At 36.9% G+C, this 15,898-nt stretch overlaps 1 protein-coding gene across 1 annotated transcript in view; it reads right to left on the bottom strand.

Annotated features, from left to right (window-relative positions):
* The window catches only part of LOC590289 (GRIP and coiled-coil domain-containing protein 2), a 30,683-nt gene that overhangs the window by 13,177 nt on the left and 1,608 nt on the right, over nucleotides 1-15,898 (bottom strand). The window contains exons 3-14 of the mRNA XM_030982466.1: nucleotides 15,804-15,888; nucleotides 14,125-14,309; nucleotides 12,405-12,509; nucleotides 9,833-9,937; nucleotides 7,653-9,341; nucleotides 6,994-7,108; nucleotides 6,289-6,783; nucleotides 5,376-5,605; nucleotides 4,381-4,512; nucleotides 3,599-3,668; nucleotides 2,589-2,689; nucleotides 582-701 (exon numbers count right to left, since the gene is read on the bottom strand). Of these exons, the coding sequence (XP_030838326.1) occupies nucleotides 582-701; nucleotides 2,589-2,689; nucleotides 3,599-3,668; nucleotides 4,381-4,512; nucleotides 5,376-5,605; nucleotides 6,289-6,783; nucleotides 6,994-7,108; nucleotides 7,653-9,341; nucleotides 9,833-9,937; nucleotides 12,405-12,509; nucleotides 14,125-14,309; nucleotides 15,804-15,888 (3,432 nt within the window). The remainder of the gene's footprint in view (nucleotides 1-581; nucleotides 702-2,588; nucleotides 2,690-3,598; nucleotides 3,669-4,380; nucleotides 4,513-5,375; nucleotides 5,606-6,288; nucleotides 6,784-6,993; nucleotides 7,109-7,652; nucleotides 9,342-9,832; nucleotides 9,938-12,404; nucleotides 12,510-14,124; nucleotides 14,310-15,803; nucleotides 15,889-15,898) is intronic.

The following is a 15,898-nucleotide window of genomic DNA, read 5'->3' as shown; positions in this document are numbered from 1 at the left end:
ACTGACAGGAAATATTGAAGGAAAGAGAAAGAGAAGCAGAGGGAGACAGCCATCATATACATGGATAAGTTCATTCAATTTTAATTCAATTTCAATTTATTCATGTTTCCAACAAAACATTACAAATCAATTATAAGCATTTAAAACAAAAGTAAGAAATACATGTTGGAAACAGAGGGGTCCACTAAAAAGCAATGCTTGTACAAGTGTGAACACCTCAAATGATACTTAGCAATAATGAGAATTAAATAAAATAATCCGGAACTACCAAAAGAACTACAAATTAGGGGAAAGAAATACCGATAGGGGGATGCCAACAGAGACGAGAAAGGGACAAGACAATGCTTTACACGACTGACTTGTAACAGAGGTAACGTCACATTACAAAGAACTAGAGATAGAAGTAGAAAGAAGCTTGATCGCCAATGTCTGGAACAGAAACAGGAAGAAGCTTGATCGCCAATGTCTGGAACAGAAACAGGAAGAAGCTTGATCGCCAATGTCTGGAACAGAAACAGGAAGCAGGTAAGTAGTAGTCAGAAAAGGGGAAAGAACAAAAAAGACAAGGGAATTTGACCAACCTGATAGTTCTCTACATGTTGGTGACTCCCAGAGAGCCTAGCTTCCAAAGATTCATATCTCTTACTCATAGTCTGCAGCTCAGACTGTGTCTGTTCCTTCTGTTGTGAAATAGCTACCATCTGATAAAGAGAATTCATTTACACTCATCAGTGACCCAATGATGAGTACAATAATAATAATAGCATTACATTCATATAGCACATTACACTATATATTTCAATGCTCCAATGATATTACGCCTAGGCTTTACTTCATCAATATATTATGATTAAAATCACCTTTAAGTTAATTAGTGTTTAGTCTTGGATTGAAGTTCCTAAAGGCAATAGACAGCAGAGCATGAGTTGTAGAATGTTCTGATAAATTACTTCAAAACATGCATAACCTGTAAACAAACATTTGTGTACCAATTTGTATATGGTACTAGTAATAACGTATGTATCAACCCAAACGTATGGTTCTCGTGCTTTTTCAACGGCAGCGCCTGTCTTGTGAAACCAACTTCATGACCAGCTTTGAGTTGTTGGGAGCACTGATAGCTGTGGAAGAGCCCTGAAAATCTATTTGTTTTGAGGGTTTCCTAGAGCTGCTTTGTCTTTTTGCTGGTTAGGAGGTGGGTTCGACATTATGGGTGTCTGTTTGTTTGTTGAATTTGTTATATGTAAAGTCAAATAGTTTTACTTACCGGTAGATGTAATTATAGGTGAATTGGTTTATTTTCCCATAAATATATTTTATTTGTCATTTGCTTATCTACTTTGTTATTTATTATACTGTTTATATATTCAAATTTGTCATGATTGTAAAGTGCATAGAGAAATTAATTTATTGTGCGCTTAATAAACATTCTCTATAGTTTACTGACAGATAGCTTATAGAAAGCTGTGTTTTGTGGATCCCGGTTCCTGTACTCTGGAGCATTATAGAACTAAAAATGAAATAATAATTTGTATAATATACCCCAAACATACCCCTCAAGGTAAAAACAAACCAAGGGAAAAACACTCGGCGGTCTTGCCTGCAATACACGATACGATATGATGAAAAATTGTGGTCGGGACATTATTTATAGGCAGGGTGGCTCATTAGCAGGCCCCCTAAAATGGAATCCTCTGAATATAATCAGCATTTTGGAGTGAATATTGACTAAGAATCATCAGAACAATAATTTACTATTATTTGTACCAACATTGATAACTTTCATGAAATATGAACAATTAACAAAAATCGATTTATTAATTCTCATATTAAGTTGTGAAAACATAATCCAAGTCTACTGACCTAAACTGACCTAGAATTTGTGTCATATGATTCGTGATACTTAATGTGCGTGAAATTGTACCTCATATTCAACTGTATTTATGAATTCACAACGGAGCTGACACGATGATGAGTAAGAAACACAAGGAACAGGCTCAAGTAAGAAATGGCCACGACTGAATAACACGTCACTCAATCAACTTTCCGATCTTTTGGAAATATTACTCCTTGAACCAAGTTTCATTAAAGATAAAGGTGAGTTCTTGTACAAAAAAGAAAATGAATTCTTTCAGAATCAAACAAAACTTACACTGGATGTTCAAGACTACAAATAAATGTCATTTGCAAAACAATTTTGGTAGAAAATGTATACTGGCTGAGTAATGAGCATAGAAAGATTAGGAAATCAAGGTTGGTAGCCCAGACACCATTTGTGTAGTCCCATATACATATTTCTGTATACAGTGATTGTTACTTTACCAAGACTGGGCCAAATTTATTATGATTATGATGACTCCAGCACTTTGCAGTACACACCAATACTTATATGCTACATGATCAAATTTTTCTGATCCATTCCACACCTTTTCTTTCACAATGCAATCGGATGACCAGAACTCACCCTTATCTTTAAATAAGAAGTTATACTTTCAAAATGATATCAACGTCACCGGAAAAGAGGCGATGTCTTGCTTTTTGATATGCAGGCGGAACAAAAACTGCGGCCATGAAAGCTGTAATCTTACCTGTTTCTTGTTAAGGTCAAGCTCCTTCTTAGCTTTCAGAGCAACTGCTTTCATCTTCTGGACTTTCTCTTCAGATTCTCTCACTGATTTCTTCAAAGAAACTGTGATAAAAGACAACACTAAATACTACAGCTAAACACACAAGACACAGTGTATAAGATAATCCAAACCCATGAACAGAAATCAACAATATCTTCAGATATTCCTCTCTTTGTGAACCAATTTTGAAATTAAGAAACAAATTTTATTACAAAAAGTAATCAATTACTGCCTAATGGACAACAATCCCATCTCTGCTAACAGAAATAGCGATTACCTTTTAAAGAAGAAAGTACATCAGTAGATAGAAAGATAGAAAGTCTTATATCAGGAGTGTGGTGCATACATCATGTTGGAGTGCATAATACTACACAAGGACTAAGATCGACCTAAAATTTTTGTCTTCATCAAATATATAAATTACTATTAAGATTTGTTTATTACAAATGTAACTATGTTTTGCATACATTTTACATTGTATTCGTTATTATGTATTGTATTTTGTTGGAAATGAAAAAATAAAAATGAAATGAAAAATGAAATGAAGTTGGACTAAACTATGGCAGACCATTCATGCCACTGGTTGCTCTCACCATTATGATCTTTAGAACATATTTTTTCCTTCAATAAAGAACTATCACATAATGTAAATTCTGTAGATTTGTGACCATGATTTGTACGTCCCTTGAGAGACCAATGCCAGTAAATGGTGAGATCAAACAGTGGCATGAAAGGCCTGCCATAGTTGAGTCTAACTTGAAAGTCAATCTTAGTCTTTGTGAAACACTCCCCAGAAGATGTAAAGGTGTTGCCAAAACAACCATCTACAAGCACCTCTCTTGACCCAGGTGAGGCAACTGAGTACCTGGCAAGATTATTCCTTGGAATGTATTTTGAACTGAAAAATAGTTGCCAGAGTGAAAGCCAGAGTAATAATTTGCAAAACTCTTTTGAAGTACTGATAGTCTTACCTATTTCTTGTTGGGTATCTTCACTGTGACTGGCTGATCTCTGCAGGGACTCCTCTTCCAACTGTCCTTTCTATAGAGACAAGGCAGGTTTGAAATAATTATATATTCATATAGCACACAATCCACCTGTTACACATTCCACCTGTTACACCAAGCATATTAGGAGAGCACTGTCCTTGATTTTATAGCCATACGGCATATGGTGAAGAAATCAAGTTAAAAAGATACCTAGCTCATAAATATTCATACTAGTAAAGACTTCTGCACACTTTACGACCTGACTAAGAGTAAATTGTACAGTATTTGACCGAGGTCCTGAATACTGATCATACATGTTAATAAATATTGCATGGTATCTCAGTAAGCCTTGTAGTGAGAAGTCAGAGGATTTAAGTGCTACTGGTCTGATGTCACTATAATTTGCTGCTAATCGGGCATTTTTTCTAGATAGAAGAATAAAAAAACTTAGCAATCTAAATATCTCTCCTGACGATGGATAGTCAACCTGTTTGAAACGTTGAGCCACTCCCGCCACCCATCCTCTCCAAGCGCTATAGTTCTCCTTAGAACTATAAGCTAAGAAAGATAACCAACAGTCTTTTCAGGACTACACACCCTCAAGAAAGATTACAGAGAGTCCTTTTCAGGACTCCTCAATCCTCCCTCTCTCTCACATGGTGCATCCGCAAGCCTACTGTACATCTACATCACCATGCAAGCCGATACTTACAAGCAGCATCATCACTATTTATGTAACAATTCAGGATCTTACATAGACTCACCTTTGCATTGAGTTCAGCTACTGTTTCTCTGAGTTGAGTCATCTGGTTAGTGACATCATCTTTCTGAGATCTTAGCTCCTCCACCGTTGATTTCAGACTCTCATTCTCAGTAATATGCCCATCTAGTTTAGACTAAGAGAGATAATATAAAGAATATATTTTTTTTTTACTTAAAATCAAATTATAACTTGGATTCAAGAAATTATCCATTAAAAAAAAGAAAATATATGTACATGTATTATGCATAAAATCGTCTTTCCGATAGCAAATGGCACTCAAGAATGGCTACATACTCCTTATTTCCAAACAAATAGCTTCCCCAGTTTTCAGTTCAAAATGATTTGGGAAGTAAATACTTTGACAACTTATGAAACATGAAATATATCCTTGAAGCAGTATAAAGAGTAAAATATTTTTTGGCAAGAAAACCTTAGTATAATCGTCAAATGTCAAGCATATCTCTTTGGAATAATTTCCCATTTAATTTGAGAACCATAACTTCCGTAGAGACCTTTAAATCCAAGCTGAAATCTTATCTTTTTCAACAATAGCTGTACTTGGCATGATGACACTCATCCAAACTCTCTCATTCTTTCTATTTTTCTTGTGCGCCTCGGAATAGAATTGTCTAGATAGACGGCACTATATAAATGCCAATTATTATCATTATCATTATGTTATTTTTGATAGCTGAAGTAATTCACTAATGCAGTCAGTCAAATCTTTGGAATGTTTATTATATATATATATAAATGCACATCCATTCTACATGAATCACATGCACTATGAACATGATGGACAAAGAAAGAGGACAAAATATACAGTTCCTCATTCTACCCTCAACAATTGCTGTGGTAGACAAAGAAACATCCCTTCACTGCTATTATGTAAACATGCGTAGAACAGGTGTCACATGCATATTCACCTGTGCTACACATTTTCATAGTGATGCATTCTTCTGATGAGCACACAAGACACTACAGAGAAGTACAAACCTGCATTGTTTGCATTTGACCTATCAGCTTCTGCCGAGTGACCTCTAGGTCATTGACTTGATGGGTGATGTCACTCTCCTTCTGACCCATGACCTCGTTCTGATGCATGGCTGTCTCCAAGTCAGCATAGAGGGCATTCTTCTCCGACAATACTTCATCCAGTCTGGACTGAAGGCTATCATTGGCATCTTGGAGTTGAGTGATAGTATCATTCAGTGCACTTATTTTATCTGTTTATAAAACAAAAATAGAATTCCTCCTTTTAATGAATAGTAAAGATGACTGAAAAGGATGGCTCAAGACCGAGGAACTTGAAGAGACACTTGATATGAAATTTTGATTGGGTCACTGAACCTGTCATAAACTGACAGATCACTATTGATGAAAGATGACTAACGTAAAGTTTGGAACATTTCTTTAAATCAAGGCACAGACCATGAAGCCCATCAATGACGCCCTCTCAAGGGCAACTAGAAAAGGTGTCAATAAAGACAAGTGCTCTTAGAACATATTTCAATGAGAAATACAGTTAAAGGGAAAACAAACTATATGCTCCTTATAGACAGGTTGTCGATTTAGCAAGTATGACTATCACATCTGTGCATGGGATGTTTCAATAACTATAACAAAAATATTTATAAATAGATAAAGTTAAGATCATTATGAATGGTGTAGGCATAACTAGGCGTTGTGGCGTGCGCCTGTAATCCAGCTAACAATGGAAGTTACAAACTGATTAAGTCGAGGACGCAGGTTTGAAACTGAGTCACGTCTTTCAGATGGTGACATTTAAAGGTCGGTCCCCAGACGTAAATAATCATATCTGATTGATACATGTCTGTAATACCCCAATACACACATGGTGTCAGCAGAGACTACACTGGGAAGCTAGTCTATCAGGTTTCATGTATACCTTGTAGTTGTATGAGCTGTGTCTCCTTGTTGTTGTCTCCTTGCTCCCTGGAGCTCCTCAGCTCCTTGATCTGTTCCTGCAGCTCCTGGACCTTAGCCGTGCTTGCTTTCTTCAGCTTCTCAAAGTTTGATGCATACTTCTCCTTGCTTCCCTCGAGCTCCAGGATCTTCTCTTCCAATCTCCTACGTTCCTGAACAGCTCCCTGCTCCAGCTCCTTCAGACTGGCCTGGTACGTCTCCTTCTCCTGCTCATGTAAGGTCATCTGGTCTTGAAGATCCTGCAGACGGGCCTGGTATGTCTCCTTCTCCTGCTCATGTAAGGTCATCTGGTCTAGAAGCTCCTGCAGACTGGTCTGGTACGTCTCCTTCTCTTGCTCATGCAAGGTCATCTGGTCTTGAAGCTCCTTCATGGTGGAGCTCATCTCTGTTTCAAGTTTGGTGATGCAAGCTTGGAGCTGCTCCTTCTGCTCTTGCAATTCTTCGATGATTTTCTTACCTACATATTAAAGGGTAAAACCAAAGAGTCCACAATAAAAACTTGATTATAAGACAACTACCCCTGGAGTAACCTACATTGGATAACTTTTTTTAAGACAACTACTCCTGGACAACTACATGCACCCCATAGGAAAACAAGCTTCTGGCACCACAACCCCCAAGGACAAATTTCACAGACAAAGATGTAGTTCAAAACAATTTTTTTTACCTTGATCTACCTCTTTCTGCAATGCTGTAACTTTCTTCTCTATTTCCCCTTTCTCCTGCTCCAGTTCAGCTTTTTTGGATTCCAGCTTACTTGCTCTTATATCATCTCCTTTACTCTGTCAAAGGAAAAACAAAATATATAAAAGAATGGAGAACATTTACATTTTTAAATTCTGAGCATTATATTTTCCTTGTTTCTATCTGTAATCTGTATTCTGAATAATCAATCAGGTAATAAATGAGAGTTCATAAAATGTAAAATAAATCATGAAAATTAAGGACAACAAATTTGAATGGTTGTTTTGTAAGTTTGGATGCCTAAACTCATTTTGGTGGATTCACAGCTATCATTCAACTTCCATCAAATTCTTTTGGCTGATGAATTCATTTAAATTTATGTATTTTTGTGTATTTCTTATAACTTCATAAACCTCCCTATTTCAATGGACACAGAGTTCATAACATTTTAAGGCTTTTTTCTTTCAACATAATTAGCTGTAAGTTTTTGTTTGTTGTTGTTTAAAAAAAAACTGTACCAAACATCCCTTTTCCGCTTTTATGCAAAGAGTAAATGTATTCATATTCATCTAGATCATGGTGAAATAGAATGCATGTGATGGTCAATTTTGCATGATTCCTACAAAGGCCAACTGTACTCACTGTAGAGCTCTGTGTATTCTGAAGGGTCTCCACTTGTTGTTGGTATTCTGAGCTTTGCTGCATGCTTTCAAGATGAGCCGTTCTGATCAGCATCAATTGTTCCTTCACTCCATCCATCTCTTCCTTCAACTCTTTCATCTCCTCTTCCTTCTTTTGAGCATCTTCTTTTGCAGTTCCCAGGGCTAATTGTAATTCTTCTTCTTTTCGGCACATCTCCTCTATCTTCTCATTATCTCCTTTCATCATAGTGTGTTTCAGAGCTGTCAATTCCTTTTCTAGATCTTCCACCAACTGCGCCTTCTTTCGTTTCTCCTCTCTGGATGACTCTAAAGCGCCCTCAAGTTCTTCCTTGCTCCTCGCCAATACTCCCTCTGCTTCTTGAGCCATTAATTCAAGCTTCTCCTTCAAATCTTTCATCTCTTCATCCTTTCTGACAACATCTTCTTTCATTTCCCTGATGATTTTCTCAAGTTCTCCCTTGGCGTTGGTGAGGTCCTCTACCAGTTTGTTTTCCTCGCTTGCCACACCTTCCCCGACACTCTTCAATTCTTCTTTCATCCTCTCAGCGTCTCCTACCGCAGCAGCAAGAGATTCTTTCAGCGAACCTTCGATCTTGGTCATTTCTTCTTCCTTCTTCAATTTGTCTTCTTGTAATTTCTCAAGTTGTTGCTCTTTTTCTCTAACTGATCTCTTTATCTCTTCAAGTTCAGCCTCATTTGCAGTAACTTCCTTCTGAAGGCACCCATAACTCAGCTCAAGCTCTTGAAGACTATTTTTAAGACTGATCTTCTCTTCTGTGGTATCATCAAGTTGCTTCTGGAGAACTTGATTCAAATCAGTCTGACCTGATTTCAAAGACTCAAGTTCTTCTGACAGACGTGTTCTTTCCTCTGCAGTCTCTCTCACGCTTGCTGTTAATCTTGAATTGTCTCCAGACAATCTCTCCCCTTCAGTCTTTAAGCTGTCCTTTTCTGCACCAAGCTCTGTCAGTTGACCCTTAAGAGTGTTCAGCTCTTCCACCTGGACTCTGAGACGTGACATATCTTCTTCATATTCCTCCATCTTCCTCTGTTCTCGTTCCTTCTCTCTCTCCCATTCATGAACTTTCTCCTCCAAGACATTAGCTCTGGCATTAGCCTCATCTTTGGTTACGATGAGATCTTCCTTCTCTTGAAGAAGTCCGGCTATGTCTTCGTTCATCGTCTTCAGTTCTTCTCGCAGCTGTTGAGCACAACCGGAGGCTTCCTCTGACGTCTGCATCAGGGTCTCAAGGCGTGTCTTATATCCCTCTTCTGCATCTGTAAGTTGTTTCTGGAGATTCTCTACCTGTTCCTGTAACTCTACCCCAGCCTTCATCATCACTTGCTTTTCCTCCTCCATGATCTTCAATCCCTCCTCTGCCTCCTCACTTGCCTTTCTTGAAACATCCTCTATTTCCTTCTTCTCCTCGTTGATACTCTTCAGCTCTGACTTCAAAGAATCCATCTCCTGCAGCATGGTCACCTGATCTTCCTGGAGACAAGAAATCTTCTGGGCATGCTCATTTTTCTCTGAGATGACTTCATCTAACCGTCTCTTGGTCTCGTCATCCTTGCTTGATTCTGACGACATAGATTGTTTCAAGGCTTTTAAGGATTCAATGGTCTGATCTCTGGCTTCAGTCAGGATTGTGATTTGCTCTTTCAGACTCTGTCAACAAAAAGTAAGAAAAAGTAGATGGCATCAATATTATAAAAGAAAATGTTTTCTATGAGAATGTATAGTTGCTCTCAATAGTGCACATACCGTTAACAACAAAATTATTCATACCACATGAAATCTTTTTTTTTTCTTCTTCGTAATTTAAGAATGAAAGGTGGACTGGTTGAATTAAGACCTTGCTAAATACTTTATAGATGTAAACTTTAAAATGCTACATTGTTAAGAAACATAAATCTAGACAAATACAATTTTCACATACCGGTACTTACGATTTAAAAAACGTGGTAATGGTATGAATAACTTAGTGGTTAGCAACTATACATGATCATAGAAAATAACATTAACATTTTACATAATGAAGCAATAATCACTACACATATGTTGGTATAATTTAGCCTGCTTTTCAGAATACAGGCCAATGAAAATTGGTATGATCTAATCTAATTCTGAAAATACAGGACAATGGTTTTATAACTCACCTTATTCTCGCTTGTGATTGCTTGTTGATCTTCTTGTAAACATTGGAATGTAGTTCGCATTGTCTCTTCTTTCATCTCCATGCATTGAATCTGTTCCTCCAAACCCTGCAGCAAATATAATATACCCGGTAGTCACATCAACTCATACAATGTACATTGCTTTAAAGCTAATCTTGAGCTCTGGTATGGGAATCATGGAGAACATGGCTATATTCTATAATTCATTCTGGATTGTTTATCCAGCAGTAGATTGGTTGTTTGAACCAATAAAAACCTTCAATAAAATCCACAACTCTCATTTGTACATAGTGACCTGTGTTATTTACATTGTGTTAGGCCTACTTACCTTGATTTCCTTATCATTCTTTGCTCATTACTCAGCCACGTTTGGCACATGTCATTTATTTGTATTATTGAACATTTAATGCAAGTTTTGTTGGATACTGTGAATATTTATTTTCTATCATTACCAGAACTCGAGCTTTTTCTTGAACACTATTTCTCATAAAGACAAACTTAAAGACAAACTGAGTTCAGTTCAAGTTCAAGTTCAAGTTTTATTTCCACATGTGGTTCATAAAAAACAACAATTTTACATACATGTTCAGACGTATAAAAATACACAATTAACAAACAATAATATTAAGATAAACAAAAAGCGAACAAAATCTAAGAACAACTAAATACATGTAGATATAAAAAAAAACATGTGGGGGGACCAACAAAGGCCAGGGGCCTGTCGAGGCTAATCCCCAGAACAATATTAGATTTTTTGGATATTTTATATATAAAAACAAATAAAAAACAAAAACAAACCAAAAACCCACAAACAATAGCGACGTAAAGTACATGATAAAACAAAATTAAGTTGGCAAAATGAGTATCAAGATCACTTCCCTTAGATGGTCTTTCTAAATGGGCTTGACTGATATTATTATTGTTTACCGTGTGGATGGAACAATAATTTGCATGGCCATCTTAAAACAAGTTACCAAATGTATAATGTGGTAGGAATGAAGCTTGGAATTCTACTCATTTAGGTTGAATAATAATCGTGAATATGAGCAGGAACGCTCAAATTCAAACATTACTCCAGACTCTACACAATGAACTGTCATAGCAAGCTATAATGGGAAAGTTCAATGAGAAATAATTAAGAAATAAACTAGATGGATCTTCGACTGAGCACAGTTGAAAATGTAAACCAAAATGGAAGCAATTTTAAAATTAAAGTTTGATTGTAATCCATAACAAGTTCTCAGAATATCGTGACTACACGCTATCTTTCATATACAGTCAAACCTGTCTACAGCGACCACCCAAGGGAAACACAAAAAGTGGTCTTTGTGGACAGGTGGTCTTTATAGACAGGTTCCTTTAGTACATGATTCAATGATTTATGATGACATGATTTAAATTATCTTTAAATCCATCAACAAAATAAATTCTCCTCGTTTACCCATCATTACAAAACTCGATAATTTTCTGTACTGTTTACTTTTTTTTGCTTCCATTTATTGAAACGTTGATTATAACCTTCCATGACCTGGTATGAATACACGTATGAATAGAGAGTGGCCTACTTGGGATACTGAATAAACACTGTCTTCTATACAAACATTTCAAGGCTCTGACTCGCAGGCCCAGGTTTAAAACCAGCTGGCTGATCTTACTTTCACATTCTTACTGTCCGAACCTTGAGAGTCTTCTCATTCTATTGTATCCCAAGTTGGCCACTCAGTATTCAAATTTGCATTTCTTTTCTTATTTAAAATCTTTATATATCAATTTGAAATCCAACTACCACATAAGTCTGTGAATATTGATGTGCATCCCCTCTTTCTTTTCTCTTCTTTTTTTCTGTCTTTTCCCCCTTTTTACCAATATTTTGTTCTTCCATATTTGTATTATTATGTATCCTTTGAGGGTAGTCATACTATCAAGCTTTGCTTATTTTGTCAACCCTCCTGTTTGATGTTCTCGATTAGTTACACCCAGCCTTACCTTATTCTACATATATTCTTTTGTCATGTGTAAATTTGCAATATTTGTTGTTATATATTTGTAAAAATGCAAAAGAAAAAGAAAATCAAACAGAAATAAATAAATCAAATCAAATCAAATGATTCAATGAGAAACCATTTTCAAGGAAAACAACAAATGTGGCCTTTGTAGATAGGTGGTCACTAAAGCAGGTTTGACTGTACATGTATGACCCTTTGATCTTTGACCTCATGACCCTAAAATCTAATCAGTTCATTGGCTCTGCAAGATACATACATGTCATGAGTTTATTTTGCATACATAATGAGCCCCATGACCTTTGACCTCGTGGCCCTAAAGTATACTCAGCTTATTGTCTCTGCAAGATATAAACATGACCCAAGTTTGGCGGGAATCTATAAATCGGTTCTAGAGATAACGCGATCACGAGAACGGGACGTACGGTCTGACGGACAACCCGAAAACATGCCTCTTGTCTACTTTGGTGCGGAGGCATACAAACCTTAGCCATATACATCCACAATCTGAGTATGTCTATTCATAAAGAGGTTTATATTATAGTACTCACCTTCATCTTGGAGTTAGCCTTCTCTAGTTGAGCTACAGCAGCCTGCTGTTGTTTCTCAGCTTCACTCCTCTGGTCTGATGCGGCATTCAGAGCCTCTTGCAGAGTCTACAGAGCATCAAAACAAAAGAAAAGTTTGTTAACCTCTTCCTTGCCACCAGGGGTGATAGCACTATGAACATGACGGACAAAGAAAGTGGACAAAATATACAGTTCCTCAGGTAGACAAAGGAACATCCCTTCACTGCTATTATGTAAAAAATTGTAGAACAGGTGAATTGCATGTGACACCTGTCCTACACATTTTTACCTAATAGCAGTGAAAGGATGTTCCTTTGTCTACCTGAGGAACTGTATATTTTGTCTGCTTTCTTTGTCCGCCATGTTCAAAGTGTAGTGAGCACTAAAAAAAAAAAAAGTAGTTTTTTTCCTCAACCACGCCCCCCCTTGAGTAAAAAAAAAGAAGAGGATTCGGGGGAAAAATGGTATCGAACAACATTCCTCCTTTTGAGTAAGAAAATTGGGATAAAATCTGGAAGAAAAAAAAAAAAAAAATGGGATTAAAAAAAAAAAAATCTGGTAATTATAAGGCCTGTGCCACTAAGTGATTCATTTTGTGTACAAAGGCGCATGCAGGGAGTTCACTGAATTTAACGACATTACCAGAATACGCCTTTTAACACAAATCGCTATTGTCTTGAAGTTGACACCGCGAAATCAGCCTTTTTGTTACACCAATCTTTACTTGTGTCCCTGGCAATGATCAACATCGCGAACTCTTGGCAGTGGAAAATGTTTGTGTAATGTAAATCTCATATTAATTCATTATCATCAGTAACATGTGGAAGGTCAGCAAAGCTGCATCACTCCAGTAACAAATTTCCCCATTTTTCATTTAAATTCTTGGCCGATACCAAGTCGGTAGAGCAGTGGTTTCGTTATCCGGTGACCCGGGTTCAAAACTAAGTCGATGTGCTAGTGCCCTTTGGTAAGGCATTAATCCTCATTACCAGGTCCCTCAGAGAGGACCTAAACCTGTCGGCCGTCTGGTTGTTGGTTTGTGCTTTCTTAGCAGTCAGGTAAATTAACACAATACAATACAATACAAAGTGTGTTGGACGAGATAAAGAAGAGTCCTCCAGTGAACTCAAAGATAGTTTGCAAGGTTTGTTGTGTTTGGGAATGACTAGCTCTGTAGTTCAAATGCATGCTAACTAAGGCTTGGTGATATCAATATCATATTTCATGGATCACCATTCTCTTAAGGCTCATCTCTTGCATGACATATACACAACTGCTCTTTGCTGGATATACATTAAACAAACAACCACCATCATACCATACTCCAGCAAAGCATAGAGAGTCATTGCTAATATGTATTACATACATACCACTGCATTACAAGTTAATAGGCAGCATTTGAATACATGAATAGTCAATATACTCACAACAAACAAATGCACACAATCATGCCGATGCGGCTGATCGGCAAGTTTGACAGTAGACTTACAATTTGAAATTTGAAATTATTCTTTCTAACATCGGAAAGTAGAAAAAATTGTATCTTACTGCTTTTTAGGTGTCATCAATTATCACTAAAGTACCGATTTTTAGTGAAATCAGTTGAGTTTTGTACAGTGGTGTTTGAAATGTTGAGAATCAATAGCACAGCTTTTAATACACAGCCAGGATAGTAATGCAACTATGTGTGATCATATCATACCTCTTGTACTTCTGCTGCCTGAGCAAGCTGTTGCTGGACGGCATTATATGCTGCTTGTACTCCCTCATTCTCCTCTCTTAATTCTTTCAGCTCTTCCTCCATCTTACTTGTCTTTCCATCTGACTCCGCTGATGCAGGGCTACTTTTCTTCTCACTCTGAAGCTCTGCGTTCTTCTTTGCCAAATCTATGAGGTAACAAATAAATAGTACATATCAGTCACACAGGGTTAATTAATACTTGGGAGTTATGAAAAAATCGCTGCCACATGCAGGTCTGAGAAACCACAGTTATATCAGTGCCCTTACAAAAGCTTTGGTGCAATAAATGGCCAATTGACAATTCTTAAATTCTTTGTCTTTGTCTCGTTTTTTCTGGGACGTACTGTATCCATGAATAGAAATTCTACTTGTGAGCAGCTGTACCAATATAAACGCTAGGACTGGAATTTGCAGAGTACTACCACAGAAATTAGAATTTACATTCTACTCTTTACATAGCAGTGAGTAAACACTGCCAGTCAGCTGTCTAGCCATAAAGTAAGACAAGTGTGTTATTCCATGAACTGCATTCATGTACAGTCAAACCTACTTTGATGAACACCTCTATAGAAAGACCACCTGTCTACAATGATCACATTTTTTGTTTCCCTTGAAAATGGTTTCTCATTGAAACTTGTACTTTACCTTTACCTTTACCCGAGATTCTGGAAGAATGCTGTGTTCTCAGCATTACTAAAGGAACCTGTACATAAAGACCACCTTTCTTGTCTCCCTTGGGTAGTCTTTATTGACAGGTTTCACAATATTATGGAGAAATTAAAACCATCTGCACATAGGTTTTGCACTCCACTTGTGTTGTGTCTAGAAATATTTATACTTGCACAGTACATCAAAATACATGCATCTGTAGACCATTTTTGTACACAAGTCAAATCAAATGCACAAAACTTTAAGTGTCTTGTTTCAAATTATTTCATTGACCTGTCGAGAATACTTGTATTTCAATTGTCAGAATGCAAATTCCATACATTAGGTGTTGCTGACACTATGAACATGACTGACAAAGAAAGCGGACAAAATATACAGTTCCTCAGGTAGACAAAGGAACATCATTTCCCTGTTATTATGTAAAAATGTGCAGAACAGGTGTCACATGCATATTCACCTTTTTACATAATAGCAGTGAAGGGATGTTCCTTTGTCTACCTGAGGAACTGTATATTTTGTCCGCTTTCTTTGTCTGTCATGTTCATAGTGTGGGTAGGACAAGCCATAATGTTAGTTGTACAATAGGCCATTTTCGTAATGTAACCAAATTTAATGCATTTGTGAAGTGCCTCAATATAAATTATTTCATTCACCTGGTAAGAATTATAGTATTTCAATAGACATAATCCATACTGCATACATTAATCGTTGCCAGGTCGGACAAACATTATGGCTTGACCTACCTAGCAACACTTGATATATGCAGTTTGCATTCTGACTATTGAATTACTATTATTCTTATCAGGTGAATGAAATAATTTGGCACAAGGCACTTAACAAAGATTTGTGCATTAAATTTGATTCATTATGAAAATGGTCAATTGCCATTTTGAAAGTCAAGGAGGATACAACTTGCAATGTAAGCAACTTACATGCACACCCCTTGTCCTTTGTACTGTATATGAGCCTACCTTCACATTTAGCTTTCATCTTCTGAACCTGCATGGCTTGTTTCTTGACATACTTGATTAGATCTTCCTTAGGTAGACTCTCCAGCTGATAAAGA

The sequence above is a fragment of the Strongylocentrotus purpuratus genome, unplaced genomic scaffold, assembly GCF_000002235.5.
Source record: "Strongylocentrotus purpuratus isolate Spur 01 unplaced genomic scaffold, Spur_5.0 spur5_scaffold_12, whole genome shotgun sequence".
Taxonomy (NCBI): Eukaryota; Metazoa; Echinodermata; class Echinoidea; order Camarodonta; family Strongylocentrotidae; genus Strongylocentrotus; species Strongylocentrotus purpuratus.
Note: the sequence above shows the minus strand (reverse complement) of the source record. Positions and strands in the feature narration are given on the sequence as shown.